The 20,882-nt window shown below is 40.4% G+C and overlaps 1 protein-coding gene across 10 annotated transcripts in view; it reads right to left on the reverse strand.

Annotated features, from left to right (window-relative positions):
• Tanc1 (tetratricopeptide repeat, ankyrin repeat and coiled-coil containing 1) overlaps positions 1-20,882 on the reverse strand; it is a 232,318-nt gene that overhangs the window by 80,111 nt on the left and 131,325 nt on the right. For all 10 annotated transcript variants that reach the window (XM_013518767.1, XM_013518762.1, XM_013518760.1 and 7 more), the window contains one exon: positions 5,181-5,285. In XM_013518767.1, the coding sequence (XP_013374221.1) occupies positions 5,181-5,285 (105 nt within the window). The remainder of the gene's footprint in view (positions 1-5,180; positions 5,286-20,882) is intronic.

Consider the following 20,882-nt stretch of genomic DNA (forward strand, 5'->3'; position numbering starts at 1 on the left):
ACTCACGTTTTAAGAACCCCTGGATGAAGTCCACAACTGTATTAGAGGAAATCCTTTTTCTTAAAAATAAATAAAAACTATAGCCACACATACTCCTCCTTACCTAGTCACTGGTCCCCTTGTGCTCCTTTATCTGCTCCATATCTTGGGGTTAAAAGAGGGTACCTATCGTTACCAGTTCCATTTCCTCATCACTTACCTAAACCTTCACTCACTTTCACTACTCTCCCGGAAGAGCACTACTAAGCGCTCTAATTTTTCATTTTTTTAAAAAAATAGCACACCTCCTCTTTTGATTCTCCTGTACATTTCTGACCTTGCACTGTTCTACAAGGGAGAAAACAACAACAGAGACAGACAGAGGGAAAACTCATAGGTACTGGGAACTGTGTTCTTGTGGGTTTCTGCTTCTACTCTCTTGCCAGTGTTTCTTTCACCTTTTATTCATTAATCATAAAAAAAAAAAAACCAAAGGTTCTTACTCTTATCTCTCAAAAAAAAAAAAAAGACTAAATCTTTTTCCCTAGTGTAACTTACTCTGTCACCTTACCTTCAAGAATATAGTTGCCCAGTTTATATGCTGAGCTCTTCTTTAAGGCCCCATTGTATTTTCCAAGCACTGACTAGACACTTTTGCCTAGACAGCCCACCAGCATTTAAGGCCACATGCCTGAAAACTGAACTAAACCAAGAACACTTGGTTCCCTCTCCTCCAGGTCCTCCTAACACAGCCTCACAGACCTGAAGCTGTCACCTTTTTCTCTTACAGAGGCTCCCAGGTCCTTGTACCCTCAATAATCTTTCCATTCATCCTCTCTTCTTTCCTCACCCTAATTTGAAATTTTATTTCTCATGTAACTACTGAAATTGTTTTTGCATCACCCTCTACGATCCCAATGTCTTCCTGCCCCCTCCACCCTACTTTATTATCATATGCTACAGTCTAAGTGTTTGGGTGTATTTCCTATCCCTCCAATTCTGGTGATAAAATCCTAACCACCTGAGGTGATGGATGAGAAGACATGACCTTTGGAAGGTGACTAGGGCACGACAGCATAGCCATTATAAGAGTCTGTCCGCCCTGTGAGGTGATAGGAAAAAAGACAGCTACTTATAGGCACCTTGATTTTAACTTCCCAAAGTGTAAGAACTCAATCTCTGTTGTTTATATGCCACTTGGCTTGTGGTGTTTTTGTTATAGCAGCCTGGAATGGACTAAGACACTCGGTAAGTCTTCAGGCACAGCATCAATTAAGTCTTTCCTACATTCAGAATCTCTACCTGCTGAACTCTTGACTCATCTCACAGCTTGGGATAGTCCACATTACTTCTTCCTTTGAATTATAATTACTTTGTATAAAGGTCTTTAATCTCTTATCAGACACCTATGCTTGATACCTGGTCTCAAATACCATCTACCATTTTTCACAGCTTAGGAATCTAATTGATATTTACTGAAGGAAATGTAGGATGAATGGATTCACTACCTCTAGCTTTTCTTCCACTGGACACATGCCAGGCATGCTCACTTCCACACTCCCACCTGATTAAATCTTTTTTTTTCAAGGGGGCATCTTTTTGAGACAGGGTCTCACTCACTATGCAATTCAGGCTGGTCTTGAACTCACTTTGTAGCCCAGGCTGGCCTCGAACTCAAAATGATCCTCCTGCCTCAGCCTCCCAAGTGCTGGGATTACAGGCGTGCACCACCACACCAGGCTCCACTTGACTAAATCTTAATCATTAGTTGAATGGGACATCACCATTTTAAGAAACTAAAACTTAAAAACAAAGCAGGATCAAATTGAGAAAGGAAGAATATAATAAGGGGAAATACGGCTGTATTTTATCTCTTAAACTAAGTAGTGAAAAGATAGGTACCATTATCCTTTACATCTCTGTAATTTGGTACATCTCTTTGAATGTTTCAAATAGTAAGCAAAAACCTAAGGCATCAAAAAGCATTTACTGAAACATTTATCTAAAAGAGATTACCCTCTTCCCGGTAAGACAGATTTTCATTTATTCTGTTGCTTCATATGTGTTAGTTTTATTTGCTAATCAGACTGACAGAAAAAAAGTTTCACCATATTTTGAGATTGATCTACACTGAGCAATGAGTCATGAGGCTAAAAATTTTCTCACCCCTCCCCGTCAAAGCTTGCTCAAGTAGCTAACAATATATTAAAGAGCAAAACGAATTATACTTGTCTGTAATAAAAAAAAAAAATTGTGAGTCTTCTTATAATTTAATAATCCCTTCTAATTGGTCTGGGTTTTCCTTCCCCCTAAGGCAGAGGTATTATTTTGGATGGTAAATGATAGCCGCTTCCCCAAAAAACCCAACAGATTGTTTAACAACTGGAAGCTTATTTATAAAGACTCTATTCTATGTGACACACAGCTTATTAAGGTTTGGACTGGGTTTGAGGACTTCATTAAGTCACTTTCGTGGGGGAGTCAGAGAAGAAAATTGTTGTGTTTCAAAGTATTTTAATACTGAATAGGGTATAATTTTTTTTCCCCTAAAGATGTTTCCAGGTGAGAGCAAACTATTTTACAAAAAAAAAAAATGTTCGTCAGTTTGAACCCACTTCCCAGATGGCTAACAAAAGCAAGTTATACATAGAGAGAGAGAATTAAAAATCAAGAACTGGTGGAGCTGCATAGAAAAATAAGATAGTATAGTCTCAAAACAGTATTTAAACATTTAGGAATATATTGGTATTTCATGACCCTACATAAAATTTCAAAGACATTTCACAAGGAGATGCTTGTTTTCAACAGACTGTGTTAGCGTGATGGACACAGACTTGCTACGATTGACAGCACCCAGGAGTGGTCACAGAGTCAAGTAAGCACGCCCAAAGGAAGGAGGGGAAGCAGAAGGCTGAACTTTAAAGTGAAACCTCAGTGATGGTGCCAATGTCAAACCTCAGAGCTTAGAATGTGCCCATCACGCATCTGAACATATGTGGATACTATTCAAACTCAAGTCATTTTAGTTAGCTTGAGCCTCTCCTTCAGGTTCAATAACCTAGACATTAAGTTCATACTTTAACAGGGGAGTCTTAATTAACTCTATTGAAATTTACAAGATTCCATGAAGATTAGAGAGCACATCGCCCTTTGCTAATTGTTGAGTTTAATTCTGTTAGGCAAAGAACAACTCTGCTGGGACTGGAACATCATAGATGTCTTCACACACGACCATGTGCCCACAAACCACACCCCAAGTTACACATTTAAAAAAGTGAAAAATGTACCCTGTTTCTTAATGTTAGCAGAGATGGATGTCTCTGGTCTGTTTTCAAGGTCCATGTATTGTAGTTTTGGTCCCCACAGAGCCTGATGAAGCCAGATCAAAAAGCTCCGGCCTTAGGAGTAAGCACACGTGCAAATTTTGGCCTCTCCAGCCAGACCAATGGCTGCACTTGAATTTAGCATGGCCCACAGCCAAGCACAAGTACTTCTCCTCTTGCCAAGAAAGGTAGCCAATTCTGCCTTGGGCAAGGTGAGAAAAGTTGACAGTGGGAACTATTTATAACCTCCTTTCTTAGCCCAATAAAAATCCTAAATCTCTCCTCTCTCACAAGATATCCCTATATGGAACCCCGACAATGCAATCCTCACAGCCATAGGAAGAGGCAACACAGTGGTGTCTAGGCCAGGTAATGGCCCCAGGGCATAATCAGAGAACATGACAAAGACTTTAGGGGTGGGGATGAGGTTAAGGGGTGCCAGCTTACTCTAAGATGGGCAGAGAGCTTAACTTGGTAAATTCAATAACTGATACTTCAAAGGAACAAAAATTTTTCGTTTCACTTCAACATATGGAACAGAAATGAACAAGGTACTTCTGCTCAGGAATTAACAACCAAGAGTCCTCGTATCAGTTAACAGCTGTCCTAACTGGACATACAATAGACTCTCCACCTTTGCCATATACACCCAGTGCCATATGCCTCCCTCGGCCCAAGTCCTTGGGGTGAGCCTCTTCAACCACACAACTGGGTATTGAGCCAGAAAGGTTAAAGTAGAATTGTTCATGTCAGGACACAAGTAATAGCACCTCTTGCCTACCCAGCATGCCCGGTACTACCTCCTCCTCTACCCAGTCCAAGCTTCCTGATTTCACCTTCCTCTGGCTCCCCTTCAGCTTGTGCTCTTTCTAATTTCTGCTAATTCCCCCTTTCAGCTTAATTTTAGCTATATGTTAACCACCACTCCACTCTCCTATCATGTCCTACTTTCCACTGTACAACAACAGAAATACAAAATGCACACAAAATAGTTACAACATAAAGAGGCTGTTTCCCCAGCACCACCAGTAAGGCAGAAGGGGGTTGCTAATACTCCAAAGTGGAATCACAGATGAGTTTTCTTCACAAATTTGTCTATACTGAGGGCAAAACGAGTTTTCACCAATAGGCCAAGATTCTTACCATTGTGTTGAGGGAAGAGAACACCCAAATTAAGGCCATACAGTTGTGAGTTGGGCACTCCCCAGAAAAAAACAACTTAAATTCTTGAATTAATTTTTACAAATAAAGAACTATTAATGCATCTATTAAATGTGATTAAGCTCATGGTATCTACTGCACTTACAGATTTAAACACTCCCTCCCCACAAAAAAAACCCTAACAAAATATAAAGTGCCTTAATAAAAATTTTTCTATCAGTTTTTTTGCCTATTCTTTAATACTGTCTAAAGAAAAACTTCAGATGTTGAAAAAAGAGAAAAATCTTTTAAAAATTACCAAATGCTTTTAAGAACTTGGCTCTTACAAGCTTTGTCTAGTTAAAGTTTCAACAGCCAATGCCTGTTGAATATTCTGAAGGGGTAAAATAATGAAAACAAAAAATTTCACAGTTTTTTAGTTGATTTTCCATGTCCCCCAAAGCCCAGGTAGGTCACAATTCAGAGGAAGCAAGGCCCAACCCTTACACAATGTCTATACACCCATGCAACTGTTCCTAACATGTGTATGTAATTTCAAGAATTTGCATTAGCTAAACAGATCTCTGTAAACTGCGCACAGAGGGTAAGACCTCTCAAATACATTTAGTTAAGCAAAGCATTCCTGCAAGAACACTCAAGTTTCACTCAGAAATACAGAGTGCCATTCTATGCAATCGCTAGGGCAGGAAGGAGAAATCACTGAAAACATATTCTTACCATTCTCACTTGGTTCTGTGGGCTTGGACACTTCTCTGAAGGGGATTATAACTGCATCGCCAGGCACCCTGGGGCTTTCCACATACTTGGGCTTCCTGATGGGACCTGCAGTAGGAAAGATCTGAGTGTGGCTAATTTTTTCCAGATGCAAATAAAGCTGCAGAATGTACAGTGTGTCTTTACCACGATCCAAATACGCCTAAAGGAAGAGCCAGCCTCTTCCCTCCCTTAAACACACACACGCGCACACACACTCTCTCTCTCACAAGTCAGCCTCAGGGCAGACATGGAATATCCATGCTGGGCTGTCACACAAGAAAAGGGTAAGTTCAGTTTGGGGAACATAAACTCTGACAAAAACAAAAGCTGCTCTTCTGCTGGGAAGTCTCTACAGCTGTCCACTGTATTTCAAGTAGGTTACTTTGATGTATTCAAACCTGGACAGTTTGTGGAGGTTTACAAAAAATTATATATATATACACATACATAAAATAAAATTTTCCTCTAATGGGATAAGGATGATTTGGTTGCTTGGTACCTCTGAAGTCAGGAGGCAAGGATTACAAACAGCTGGCCTGTAATATCTACAAGCTCTAAGCAGCCAATGAACACTGGCAACTTATCGGGCTGCTGACGCAGGGTAATTGTGGGGCCCAGAGGCAGACTGCTGCTTTCTTGGCAGCTGAAATAGCTGCCTTCAAAGCAGCATGGCAGCCAATACAGCTTGTGACTTGGGACACAAGAGAGATGGTCTTATCACCCTCCTCCAACCCCAACTTGTCATCAGAAAATCTGGAATTCTTCATAAGACTAGATGGAACCTCATTTGCTGCTGGGAATAGGCAATGATATAGCCACTTTGGAAAACAGATTAACATTAAGTTGATCAAAGGGTTAAGCACACAGTCACCACATGGGCCAGCAAATCCACTCCTATGTGAATGTACACCAATATAAATACGTATTTGCACAAATACCTTCATGATGGTATTATTTATAATAGCCAAAGCCCCATCAACCAATAAAACTAATGTGGTGAAGCCACACACTAAAATATTATTGAGAAATAAAAAGGAATGAAGCACAATTCATACTACAACATGAAACTTGAAAGCGCTAAGTGAAAGAAGTCAGTCACAGAAGACCACATATTGTATTATTGCATTCATATGTAACATCAAGAATAGGCAAACCTACAGATGTGAACAGGATGAGGATATTCAGGCTTGTGGGGTGATGACTAAGGAAATTATTCTAGGAGTAAGGAAATGTTCTAAAACTAGATTGCAATGATCCTTTACACAACTTTGTACACATTCTAAAAACTCCTCTATTATAGACTAAGTGGGTGAATTGCATGGCATAAAAATTATGTTTGTAAAAAGCAGCCTTTTAGGGGCTGGGGATTTAGCTCAGCAGCAAAGCGCCTGCCTGGCAAGCGCAAGGTCGTGAGTTCCGTTCTCGGTACCGGAGAAAAACCAAAAAAAAAAAAAAAAAACAAAACAAAACAAAAAAAAATGTTAAAAAGCAGCCTTTTAAAGAAACAGACTATTCGGCTCTATCTGCTTTCTCCAAATATCATTTCATTATGGTTTTGAATTACCTGACTCACATTTTCCATGGCTGCCTTTCTGTGTGTGCACAGATGATTTTTCTTCAGTTTTTATTTTTTCATTAATACATGTTTGGAGTACAAATTTGTTTGGAGTACAATATTCCTCATGGAGAGCTGGTGCATGTGCATATCACATCTTAATTTTTTCATCCCTCTCTCTCCCTCCCCTCCAACTCTTTGCCCGCTCCTTCCCTTTTGCAAAAGATCTGTCTCCCTATTTCCCATTATCTTTTCATTTTGCTCTTTATTTATATTTTGGGTTTCTCTCACATGAGAGAAATCATGTGATATTTAAACTTGTGTGTCTGATTTATTTCACTTAACATTATGGTGTCAAGGTACATCATTTTCCTACAAATGATTCAAGCTTGCCCTTCCTTATGGCAAAGTAGTACTGCACTGTATATAAATGCCACATTTTCTTTATCCATTCATCTATTGATGCACATATAGGCTTCTTCCAAGATTTAGCTATTATGAACTGTGCCGCTATAAACATAAAATTGTGCTGCTATGCAGGTATCACTATAATATAATATCTTTAATTCTTTCAGGAAGATACCTAGAAGGGGTATAGCTGAGTTAACTGGAATTTCTAGTTTTAGTTTTTTGAGACTTCTCTATACTGATTTCCATAATGATTATTGTATTTTGAACAAGGTCACACAGATAGAAACATCTTGTATCAGTAAGAGAAGGGATGGTAGAAAGAGCTCCTACCAGGGGTCTATGACTGCCCCTACACAGCCCTGAGCCACTGCCCTGCCTGTCCCGGGGCCCCAAATCTATCCTCACACAGGGAAAGGGGTAATACAGGCAGACACTGAACAGTATCTTATACATCTGAGAATATGGTTTACCGTGAGAGATGCTGCCATCTAAAGGTTTACTGTAGAAGTATCTACACTACTAGAAAAATAATTCCAAGCCAGCAATAATGTCCTGCATCTTAAAACAGGCTGTTATCAAAAAAGCCTCTTTACAAATAAAAATTGTTTCAAATATTAGAAACCATAATTTTAAAATGACCAATGTAATATTTAATCACACGGCTGTCTTCATAATTTATTTAACCCTGTCTGAAAGGGAAAGTTTTTTAAAGGTTACAGGGGGAAGAAAGAAATATGCTCATAGTCTAAGTGGAGACCAGAAGCTATACGATAGGATCCAGATTTTACCTAAAACATACAAACATCCCCAAACAAACACACATGAGGAAGGGCTAAAATATCTTCTGTGGAAGCAAAGTCCTAGGAAGAAGGCCCAGCAAGACAGAAACGAAAGTGGACAAACATAAGAAGCTATGTATGCTTTTGGTTTCTCACCAACTCCCTCAGGTAAAATGGGTCACTGGCATCTTTTCCCTCTCTAGTCTCTTCCATTAGCCCCTGAATTATTACTGTCTGATGATTTGCGGCTCCAGCAACCAGGAGCCACACCCAGGGCTCAAGCGATATTGGTGCTGCTTACCTTTAACTCTTCATGGTCTACTAAGGACAAATCTGAGGAGATCTATTTCTTGGCTCCAATCTATCTAACCCATTACATTATTCAAATTATTATATCATAGTTGATATTTTTGTCAAAAAGTGGGCTATTTCATATGAGCACCAATAGTTATAAATCAGAAGGACATGGAATCCAGTATCACCTAGAGCCTTCAGAAGGCTCCCATGCCCATCCATTTAATTGTGTGACAGATGATTAATCATGTCGACTTGAGTAAGAGAAGCTCAACTAAACTGGCTCAGAAATTCCATACCCCAGGGTGGCTTTCACCTCGATGGTATAAAAGGGAAATGAAGAAGGAAGGATCTGCTTCTGTTTCTTCAGAGAAGCTCTAGTCTTCACCTTCACCTTGGAAATCATCTCCCAGCTTCCAGTGCAGATCCTTCAGCTTCCAGCACAGATTCCTCAGCCTTCCAGCACAGACTGCAGCCTTCCATCGCAGACCCACTGGCCTTCTGATACAGACTCGCTTGGGACACTAGAGTGAGCTCCAGATCTTTGACAGTCTTTCAGTCTCCAGTGTGCAGACAGACCCTCTGCATTCTTTCACATCCAACTCTGTGGGCAGCTACGCCACTGTAAGCCAATTTTCTAAATTCTTATCTATTTGTGTATCTTGTGTTATATCTGTTTTTCTAGTAAGCACTGACTGATACAGTCTGTAATGGTTTCACTCTGAAGCAAGTGCTAGCTCTAAGAAATACTCAACACCAAGGAGTCAGGATGTTAGAACAGATTCAAAAGTTGGACAGATCTAGGTTCAAACATTACCTGCCCTCCTCATCTCCCCTTAACTCACCCTTAGTATGTCCTAGAGTAAAAAAATAAGCAAATGAGTCTCCTACAGTAAGGGGGAAATCCACAAGTACAGAGACCAGGCCAGTCTGGTTCCCAGACAGAGTAAACAATTATGTCTGACCTGAAAGTGATTTAGAATATCCCAAAATAAATAAAATATATATTTAGGGATCATACAAGGCTAAGCACTTACCTTAATTCACTTATCCCTAATACCTTTGAGAGAAAAGCACAATTTCCTCCATTTTTAGGTCAAGAAACTGAGGTTCAAACAAGTTCAATAATTTGCTCAAAGCCCACACATGGCAAAGAAAGAAAGAATTCAAACTCTAGTCTATACAAACTCTCTCTTGTTGTTTCCCACCCCCCCACACCGGTACAGGGAATCGAACTCACGACCTCACACTTGCCAGGCAGGCGCGGTGCCACTGAGCTAAATCCCCAGCCCCTGGTCTATACAGCTTTGAAGCTCATGCATTAACCACCTCTTGGCACTCACAATACCAGGAAATCTAGATTAACCATACAGTTCTAGAAAAAGGCCAGGGAAACCAGGCATGATGCAGGATGCCTATAACCCCAGCACTCAGAAGGCTGAGGCAGAAGGATCTCAGATTCAAAGTCAACCTAGACTACACTACAGTCTCAAAACACCAGGTCACTGGAACCATTACCCAGTTATCCACAAACCTCAGCTGAATAGACACAAATCTTTTATTCATTCTATGTGTCTCTGACCTCCTCTAACTTTTACTAGGAGTTGAAATATTATGAAACGAATTATAAACAAGTGCTCTCCAACATGACCCTTTTATTTAAATTTCTTTTCATAAACAGTTGAACCTCAAACACTGTAAAACAAGATAAATTTATAGACATAGAAGTTTTTTTCTCCCCAACCAATTGCTCATTAGAGACTCTGTGCACACTTTTATATTAAACAGAGCAGATGAATGCTCATTTGCCTCCACTCCCTTCTGAAACACTATTAAAATTGCAGTAAAGGGATTAAAAAGAGACTGGCAGGAAAGGGAAGAACCACAGGCAAAAATCAGACCCAAAGTGGGACACGGACTCCCAAGGAGGAGTGAGCTAGGGTGTGAGATGAGGGCCAATCCAGGCCACAGAGCCTCACAGCTACCAGACTGCCCTTCAGGCGGGCCAAGTGAGGGCACAAGCAGCAGGATAGCTAGAATCTATTTAAAGGAAGAGGTAAGAACCCCAGAATCTCTCCCCAAGCCAGAAGCATTCCCTCCCTCATCCTGGAGGCTGAGGTTATTCTCTGGAAAGGCTGAATTCTAAACCTGTGAAGATTCAAGAGCTAAACTGAAAAACTAGGATTAAAAAAACCTCTATGTATAGAATGCCAGGCCCAAGAGCACACATCCCCCAACCCTACGCAGCTGTGAGTACTCTGCGGCCATACTGTAGACCAAGGCAGGAAGATGCGAGTATTCCTCCCTGGGGAAACTCACCAAGAGAAAGAGCTGTCTCTAGTCATTGCCAGAGACTGCACCCGAAAGAAATGGTGGACACTGACAATCACGCTCTCTAGCACAGCCTGACTTCCACACACTTTCAGATCAGCTTTTCAGCACTTTATACTCTTAACACAAGAGGACTTCTCCAGACAGACCCTGCCAGGATGGAACTTTACCCTGCAAAATAGCGACTAAAACAGGTTCAGAGTTGACCTCTGAGAAAATAAGGAGAAATATCCCCAAGAAGAAAAGTGATACTACATCCACTACATGGGACACACTGTGACGAGGGGATTCAGAAGCCCAACGCAGGCAGCTGACCAGTGAAGCTGCAGTGAGGACAACTGGAGGCCACCCCAGTGAGACCCCATTGCAATTACACTTAAATAAACCACCATCTACTAAACCACAATGTCACCAACTCTGTGCCACCCACAGGAAAAATTCCCCAAAACGGACCAGTCACAGTACTTGTCAAAAGAGATCAAAAGTGGAAAACCCATCTTCCCCCAAATTTCCTCAGGGAAAACTAAGGCCTAGCACCTTTTCATGAACAGCTTCTTGTTTAAAACACCCTACATCCCCAACATAAGCTACTATGAAGTAAAATAATCCCTCCTTTACATAAACCAAGAGTTGTAAGGTTAACCCTCCTGCATTAATCAGAATGAAATACTGCAGAGAATGTACACAGAAAGCACGGTATTTCTGCTACTAGGTATGTTTTAAGGCAAGAAGCTCTTCAACACAGGACTGTCAGGTATGAGTGTGAGCCAATGCTTCCCTGCAGCCGCCTCCCACCCTGGTCACTCCTGGACAGCTGACCTATGATGGCACAGTATCCAGTAGCTTTCCCAGCTTCTAGGTACACCGGATCCTCTGAAAGTCTTGCTACAATGCAGATTCTGATACCTGAGGCATGGGCCAGAACCTCGGACCATACTTCCATAGCAAGGGTGGGCCTCCAAGAAAGACCATCACTGAACACCCACTCCTGTCAGGTCCAAGTGGGGTCTGGGTCTGGTGCCTTGGTGAGAGCCTTAGCCAGATTTCAAGGGCTCTTAACATTCAAAACAAAAAGTCTGCCAAGAAGAGGTTAAATAGCCATAAACCTGCAAATGCCAAGGGGCACTGTGCAAAAGAACAGCTGCTGCCAGCTTCCTGAATCACACAGAAGAGCCTCATGTCAGTGTGGAAGGCAGCAACCAGACTCTGCCCTCATCTCTCTGCTCTGCAACCCTGGAGGTAGCACGTTTGCTCCATTCAGTATTCTGCCTTTGCATGAATCTCCAAATACACTTTTCCCAGTGGCCAGTTTTTTTAGTCTTTTTGACATTTTAATCACACAGTTGTTCTGCTGCTTAAAAACTGCCTTATAAGGAATATTTTTCAAAAGGGGATGGTAGAAATAAACCAAACTGGGCTTTATCTCCAGGCAGTGAAAGAGAGAAGGGGAGGGGTTACTTTTCATCTCTGAATGTTTCGGTTACAAATACACACACACACACACACACACACACACACACACACACACACTATTTGGGCTACAGAATACCTGAGGCTACTTACTGCCTTTAAAGTAGATCTTACATTTTTCATGCCATTCAGAGACTATGAAAAGTGACACTTTGGGTTATCAATCATTTCAGGGATTCTTTTAGTGTCTTGAACTTTCACAGTAAAGGGTCCTTTCAATTTTATCTGTTTTAGGTTTTCATTCACAATGGGAAATTTTCACAAGATGAGGAAAATAAAAGGAGATAAGTGAGGAATTGGTAAAGAAGGTGTTTTTTGTTTTTAATCTCTGAAGCAAACATCACTCAATAGCCAATTCCAAATGGTAAACGATGGCATGAGATCAGAGTTTTGGATATTTAAAGACTAAGGCAACCAGACAGAGCTTCTAAAGTCTGATCCCTTTCCCTTCTATACCCCAAAAGAAAACATGCAATAGGGAAGGAGAAGAGGGAGAGATTCACTTGTCCTAAGCAAGGTTACTGTACTCAGCAGGCTCTCAGCCACAGGAGGCAGAGCTGGAGAAACAGACACAAGTTGTACAGGGCAACAGCCTCTTGGGAGGAGTCATTCTGAGGGAAGGAGGAGCCAGATAAAGAACCCAGTTGGAAAGCCTTGACCAAAGAAAAGAGCAATTTCAAACACAGCACAGTGTCTACTGTCTGGGTTTTTCCCACCAGAAGCAAGGAAGGGATGTGAACAAGAACCTAAAATCCTGCAGAACTGGCTGTCTCTACTCCAGGCAATAACAAAAGGCAGCAGTAGTACCTCAGCCCCCCAATCTCTGGGGTCTGGGTGCTGATTTAAGGCATCAGGAGAGAGAAGCGCACTGACTGCTCCCCACAGATATACACCCAAAGACAGGAAACTAAGACTGCAACAGTAGGGAAGAAAAAGCATAGGTTACCTGCTGATGGTGAATGAAATGTCCAAGTTAGCGGACACCACTGTCAATAGGTCTCCTTTTATTTATTTAAAACCTTGTCTTTTAGGAGTCTACTAGGAAGAAATGGGCAGCCTTCACTCATCTATGTAACATTCGAGGCAAGGTAAAGATGCAAATAGTGCCCTGCTCCCCTCAATAGAGCGGCACTAAAATAAATGTGAACAATGATTTCCAAATCCCAGTTTGTAGTCTGTACACTTTTGGTACCATGACTGCAATAAACTCTTCACACAACAAAATAACAAGTAATGTCTCCATTTTCTTTCAATGCAGTTTTACCCATCATACTGTTCCTGTACCCTGCCTAACTTTTGTATGTTAAAACATGGAAATACATTAATTCACTTTATTTATTTATTCCACAAATATCTGCCATATGCCAGGCATAAGAGTGAGACCCACAGACAAGACCTAGTTCTCCTAAAGATCTCAGCCAAAAAGGTGAAAGTCTTTAATACAAGTGAATTTTATTTGAAACACCTCCACATAAACATTGTGTTGCAAATATATGGTGGGTAGTTTTAATCTTCTGCATAAAGGCAATTAGTTGTCTTAATCTGCAACAGATTCCAGGAATAGTTAACTTGTTTTTAATCAAAAGGCCACACTCAAGAGACATTGCTGCCAGTCAGCCAGCTAGTTGTCCTTATCACCAACCACCAGCAGGTTACATTAATTAGTACACAGTACCTCAGGTCAGAAATGGGCTTTCACATTAAATACTGACTTTGTTAATTAATACTATAGCTGCTGGAAACTGATTTTCAGTGGTAAAATTCATGTTGTTTGTAGCAGGTAAAAGGACTGACTGGCCAGAGATGCTTTGGCTTTTGTATGACCCAGGTATAAAAATTGAGCAGGTCCTCAGAAGTATAGGGCGGTAAGTAGGGATGGCAGCCTAGGCTTGCTAAGTGAAATCATTAGGCCACTAACGTAAGATGGCAGTTGAATCTTGCCTATGGCAAGCAGAATTCTAAAGATGCCACTCCTAAAGATTCCTGCCTGTCCTCTCTACATTAAGTCATGAAAATCTCAGTACTGGGGTGAAGGGCCTCTGCAGATAGAAGCAAGAATTAGGGTTACTGTCTTAGTCATTTCCTCATCACTGCGACTCAACACTCGATATCCACAACTTAATGGAGAAGTTCATTTTGGCTCACAGTTGCCGAAGTTTCAGACATAGCTGACAGGCTTGAATACAGAAAAGGCATGGTGGAAAGGCCTGACTGGAGAAAGGCTGCTCACATCCTGGTGGCCAGAAAGCAGACAGCGAAGGGAGGAACCAGAGATGAGACTGTACCCCTCCAAGTCACACCTCAGGTAACCCACCCTTCTGACCAGGCCTTACCTCCCAACAACACACCCAGCTATAGTGCCCAAGTAATCCAACCAAACTCATGAGGCCTTGGGGCCCATTTTAAAACTAAACTACAGCAGTTGCTGATTAGCTGACCTTAAAACAACAAGGTCATTTTGAACTACCAAGATGTCCCCAATATAATCACATGACCCTGAAAAGGAAAAGTCAGGCAGAGGAGAGAAGCGGAAGGGAGGAGGGATTCAAGAGATTCAAATGGTAAGAATTCGACCCTTCTGGATTTGATACCTAGCTTGCTTTGAAGATGTGGGAAGGGAACCACAAACAAAGGAATGCAGGCAACCTCTAGAAGTCAAGACCAATCTCTAGCTAACAGCCAGCAAGGAAAAGGGGATTCTGAATTCTGCCCTTCTGGAAGAGCCTGGAAAATCTTTTCTCCTTTTATCCTTAAAGGAATACAACTCTGCTGTCTTGATCTCAGCCTTGTGAAACCCAGAGCAAAGAGCTAGCTATTCCTCACCATGCCTAGGAATTCTAACTTACAGAATTTTGACATAAGAAATTTATTGTTTTAAACTGGTAAGTCTGTAGTTATTTCCTAAGGCAGCAATAGAGCAGTAGCACACTGTCTATGAAATACAGTCACATGTGCTACAGGTAAACACTGCATATTGGGTGCTAGCAGTGTACCAACCCAAAAAAAGACAGAGCTGGAACTTCACCAGGAATATAAAGCAGGCTGTGTGGCTGTGTGGTAGTCTGATGAGTCTACACATGGTCAGAACTCAGGCTGAGCACTGCTGTTCATAATGAGTGGTGAGTTTACAAAGAACTCTGCAGCCCTCACCTCCTCTAACTCTTGGTAATAATTACACTTTTCCACAAAGAATCTGGAATGTGAAACTAGTTTCATTAGAGGTTTGTAAGAATTACAGATTGAACATCTCTAATCCACAAATTTGAAATTGAAAATGTTCCAAAATCTGAAACTTTCTAAGCCCAGATAGAATGCCACAAATTCCACACCTGAACTAAGTTACAGTCAGAATGCAAACACACTAAAAGTATTGTGTGAGATTACCTTCAGGTTATGTGTACATAAGTTATGTATATAGAACATAAAGGGAAAAAAACGAAAGGGGAAAGAAAATGGCCTAAGATGTCACATGTACATATACCAATTTTCCAGGATTGATGTATTAATGATGTATTGCAGACACAACTAGTAAAACATAAATTTGTCTTGGGTCCCATACTCAAAGTAACTCATTACATGTATGCAAATATTCCAAAGTCTGAACCACTTCTGATCTCAATCATTTTGGATTAGGAATACTCAACCTGTATTAACCAAATAATTACAAATAGATGGACATTCACATAGCTTGATTTTGAGATGCCCCTAGAAGAAAGATGAGTCCTTCTTGGAATGGTGATTTCAGAATTGCTCTAAGAAACCAGGGAAACAGCCCATCAGGTGAAGAGGCGCCTCTGTCTATGGTTCATGCAAGCAAAAAATGAGCCCAGTATGAAGTGGCTAACTCTAAAAAGAGTCAGGCACAGGCCCCTAAGAACGTTCTTTCCTTGTGGGTTCAGAATTGTGAATTCCTTGTGAGATCAGCAGCCACAGTAGCACATAAACCCTGTTAGATGTGCACATTCTCAGCCCCTGAGGTCCGTGGAAGCTTGAAAGCCATAGAGGTATTATTTTTTCCAGCAAGTATATAATTATTAGCCCACAGTAACTGTATAAAGTAATGAGTTCATTGTGCTATTTCCATAAATTCAAAGAATTGAATTGCTTTGATTGTATCTACCCTCCCTACCAATCTCATTTCTCCTTTCCCCTGATCCCCTTCCTTTCCCTAACGGGCTCCCCACCTCCACTTTCATGTTGTCTTCTACTCGCCCAGACTCTACATGTAAAAAAATATGCAACAGTTGTCTGAGTCAGACTTAACATAATGGTCCCCAGCTCCATTCATTTTCCTGCAAATGATATGATTTCGTTCTTCAAGGCAGACTACTACTTTATGACATTTTCTTCATCTAATTAGGCACTGATGGACATAGTTAGGCTGATTCCATAGCGTGGATATTATGAACAGTGCCAGCTTTAGCCACCAGGGAAATGAAAACAGTAGCACCCCTTGCACAGCATTCTCAGAGCAACTTGAGGGCTGCCTCCTCTGTTGTTACTGCTCTCCCCACTCTTAGCACCGTGCTGAGGGCAGGTATCTCTGCCTTGTCTTCACACTTGGCTCTAAGCTTGGTTGAGGTCTGTATGGGGTATTGTATAAATACTCAGACTCAACCTGTGGTTTTCATTTCCTTGATGGCTAAAGCTAGTACTACTCAGAGAGGGTGGACAGGGTGTTTTACTCTTTCCATTCCTCAGGAGAATAAAAACAGCTTCAGGAAGAGAACTGCTCTGTATCTGTTAGGGTTCACAGATCTGCACAGTGGCAAAACTGCATTTTACCCTGTTAATTTAAAACAAATTTTTTAATGGGGGCTGGTTTAGGGTGTCTTTCTGTGCAGGGGAGCCTCAGTCCAACAATACCAGTGATGCTGGAAAGATGACTAGAGGCCAGACCCAATACCCTTCATCTACTTCCATCTTGGTAAGAAAGACTTAATTCTTTGCTCTTTTAAAAAATATTCAAGACTGGAAGAGAGGTAAAAGGTCTCAGCAGCAGAACTGGTATTGTTTATGTAGATATCCCAGGATCTCCTTCCTATAGGTTTGTAGGATCTTGATAAACTGTAGAGAACTTGGCAATGCAAAGGATTCCCATCCATTGCAATGCAAATGAATTTTTGTCTGGCAAAGAATATAAATCTCCACAATCCAAATTCTCATTTAAACCATTCTTAACATCTACTGAGATCTCTTATTAATGAATAAATTGTGTTTTGGCCTTTTGAAGATTTTACTTTAGCACTCCATTGAGTTAAAAGAATAAAAGACCACATTCCCAGTCTCCTTGAAGGTTCAGTCATTGCAACTAGTGAGAAGTAATCAAGTGTTCGTTGGAATTTCAAGGAAGACCGTCACACATGAGTAGCCAACCTTTTTGCTTGCCTGGGTCACACTGAGTGAAGAGGAATTATTGTGGGCCACATATAGAATATACAATATAGTTATTGAATATAGGTAACAAAACTTCTTTTACTTTTAAACGTTTTACTATAGTATTAAATATTAATATAGTACCAAGAAAAAAAAAAAAAAGCTAGCAGCCCCATGGGTTGGACATACTTACACAGAAGCTGGCCTAGCCAAGCACTGCCCTATTTTGCTCTTGTCCCCTACATTTGGCAAGACTGTGGACATGCAGGCAGTTACTCAAGCACTCTTGTCATTAGACCACCAGATGACTGTGTATTAGAGAGATGTGGGAAACTGATGATGACTCTCAAAGATACACCACGACCTAATCCCTGGAACCTGGGTATTGTCTGGGTAGGATCCAAATGCTGTGGCATGTATCCTTGTAAGATAAAAGAGAGAGATCAGACCATCACAAACAGAAAAGGTGGGGAAGTAAAAACAGAATAAAGCAGTGATGGTGAACCTTTTAGAGCTTTCAATGATACAAAAAACGGCCCACTGTGGCACATGTGCTATAAGTTCGCCACCATTAGAACAGAAAATGGAGTGACTGGCTATAAATCAGAAAAGCTTGGAGCTATAAGAAGCTAAGAAACAGAATACCCAGGCAGAGTAACCATGCTAACACTTCTGTCCTTCAGAACTGGGAAAGAAGACATTTCTGTTTTAGACCCAGAAATTTGTGATAACTTGCCATCGCAGGCAAGAAAATATGCATTGATGGTGAGAACCAAGATGGAAACTCAGGTCCTTGATGACACCATGAAGTGGCCCAAGACTACCTCTGCCTACCTCCAGACTATTAACAAAAAAAGAACAATAAATACTTATCTTACACTACGGAGACTATATGATGTTTACATATCTGGGTCTGATTTATTTCACTTATGAATATGGTCTCTAGTTGCATCCATTTATCTATAAAAGCCTAAAGTTTATTTTTTTTATAGCTGAGTAATACTCCATTGTATAAAAATACCACATCTGGGGCTGGGGATTTAGCTCAGCAGCACAGCGTCTACCTGGCAAGTGCGAGGTCATGAGTTCAATTCCCAGTACCAGAAAACATACATAAATAAATAAATAAATAAATAAAATAAATTTTAAAAAAATTAAAATACCACATCTTTTTTATCCATTCCTCAGTTGATAGGCATTTGATTTGTTTCCAAGATTTAGCTATGACAAATTACGCTGCTATAAACATGGGTGCACATATATCGCTCTGGTATGATGTTTTCCGTTCTTCTGGAAAAATACCCAGAAGGAGAATAGAACCTGAAAGAGCAAATAAAACCCAAAAGTAAAATAGATATTGTGAAAAGGAAAGAAACTGCTCAAAGGAAAGGAACAGCTGGAATGAGGCAAAGGAGAGTAGAAAGCAGGAAGGAAGGGGAAAAAAAAAAAAATATATATATATATATATATATATATATATATATACATACAAGGACAGAAGGGATAATTGTACTGCTGATGTCTATTGGTTTATTGAAAGGAACAGTTAATGCTTAATTTTTTTTTTCTTGACCACTTGTGCATGCCTATACCTGGTAATCTGAACAACTACTTTGATGACAACAATATGCAACATAACAACCATTGCTGAATTCCTACCATCTTGTTTAGTGAAGTTCTGTATCATTCCTAATGGGTTTTATTACTTTTTATTCTCTTTAATTGTTTGATCAATCTTGCATTCTTACATCTGGTAACCTGAGCAACTCTGTTGAAGATAACAATATATAATGTAACAAGCATTGTTAATTCCTGTCATCTTGTTTTGAAATCCTGTATTTTTGTTTTTGTGTTGTTTTGTTTTTGTCTTTGTTATTATTTTGTTAGTGTTTACTTTTTCTCTTTTTAAAAAATTTACCTTGCTTAAACTACTATGGGTTTGACTGTTCTTTACTTGAAGCCAAACTTAATCATAATACAGTAATATGAATTACTGACCCTACATTCACCTCACCCGAGTTGATCTATGTTAGTAGTTGTCCTACAACTTAAGGTGTAGATTAAACGAAGAGCTGAAGTAAGTCAAAGCCAAAGTGTTGACATGATAGCGGTACATTCAGGAATAAACTTGCAAAATCAGAGACTATATCTAGTAGACAATTTTTAACGTTTTAAAAAATATAGCATATTGGGATAGCTGACTGAGTAGCCTTGGATTCCTATTTGAAATGCCATTTTTAGTTTTAAGTGAGATTCATTTTAAATATGATTTTAATAAACAGCAAGTCTTGCAAACTGAATTAAAAGGCTTATGTTTTAAAATGTCAACTATAATGTACTGAAAAGTAGGGGCTAAGGATATAACTCAGTAGTATGTGCAAGGCTCTGGGCACCATCCCCAGAACAGTAAAAAATAAACACAGAAAGAACAGGAAAAAAAGCAATTTAAAACTTTTATCATTATCTGTATATAAAATTTTGATCTTAGACAACAAAAGGTTTGTCTTAAAATGGTCTCTCCACTGAGTAAAGCCAATCTTTCGCTTTTAAAATGCTCAAGAGAAGGAACTCAAGATTCTCTCACCTAAAAAAGAAGAAAAAAAAAAAACGATAAAAAAGATAAAAACACCCCCTTAACTCAAAGTCTACCACATCCCCTGCCTATCCCCAGCTCCTACCCAGGTAGCAAGGCTAGCCACTTTGCATTTCTGATCCATTGGCTGAATTTTAGAATGCCCACATATTACCACAGACTATCCTAAAACATGCACACTGTCACTGCCCATGTACCATCAGCATCCTCCAGCAGACACACTCCTGAGTGTCTGTACAAAGGAGGCTGCTTTAAGACACTATTTTTGAAGTTAGGATTTTATCATGTAAGAGTGTTGGTGTATTGGGCCTCACAAAGTGGCCCCTAACAATCTTCAAGCATTCCACTGCAAGTGATATCTGAGTGAAAGCGAGGGCAGAGCACAAGTGGGGCTCGTGAGCTAGAGGCAAACGTACTTCTCTGACCTCGTTGGTGGTGAGCTCATGCTGGAAAGCATGTGCTCTCCATCATCAACAAAGTATTTTGGGGCTTAGCCATTATCTCTTCAGAGCTGACACAGGACATACTGCACTCACAGGTGCCGTAGGTGACGCATAACATTATCACATCATATGTCACCATAACATTACTGCAAGGGTCACAGCTCGCTTCTAACAATGTACCTACTAGTGACTCCTCCCCTGTCACCTCTCAGCAGTGGTGTTTGACTTTCTGTCAGTGTTCTGAGCTTAAGAAACAATAGACGAAAGGATTTCCACCTTAAGCACCACAGTCCCAGTTCTTATAGAATTTTTATTGGTCTACAGTACTATAATTCTATCTTTTATCACATTAAAAGCTCATCAAGATAAACAACTGCAATGTCTTGATTTATTACAACAAAGAATGGTTGG

The sequence above is a fragment of the Chinchilla lanigera genome, unplaced genomic scaffold (genome assembly GCF_000276665.1).
Source record: "Chinchilla lanigera isolate Chin_1 unplaced genomic scaffold, ChiLan1.0 scaffold00048, whole genome shotgun sequence".
In the NCBI taxonomy this organism is placed as follows: domain Eukaryota; kingdom Metazoa; phylum Chordata; class Mammalia; order Rodentia; family Chinchillidae; genus Chinchilla; species Chinchilla lanigera.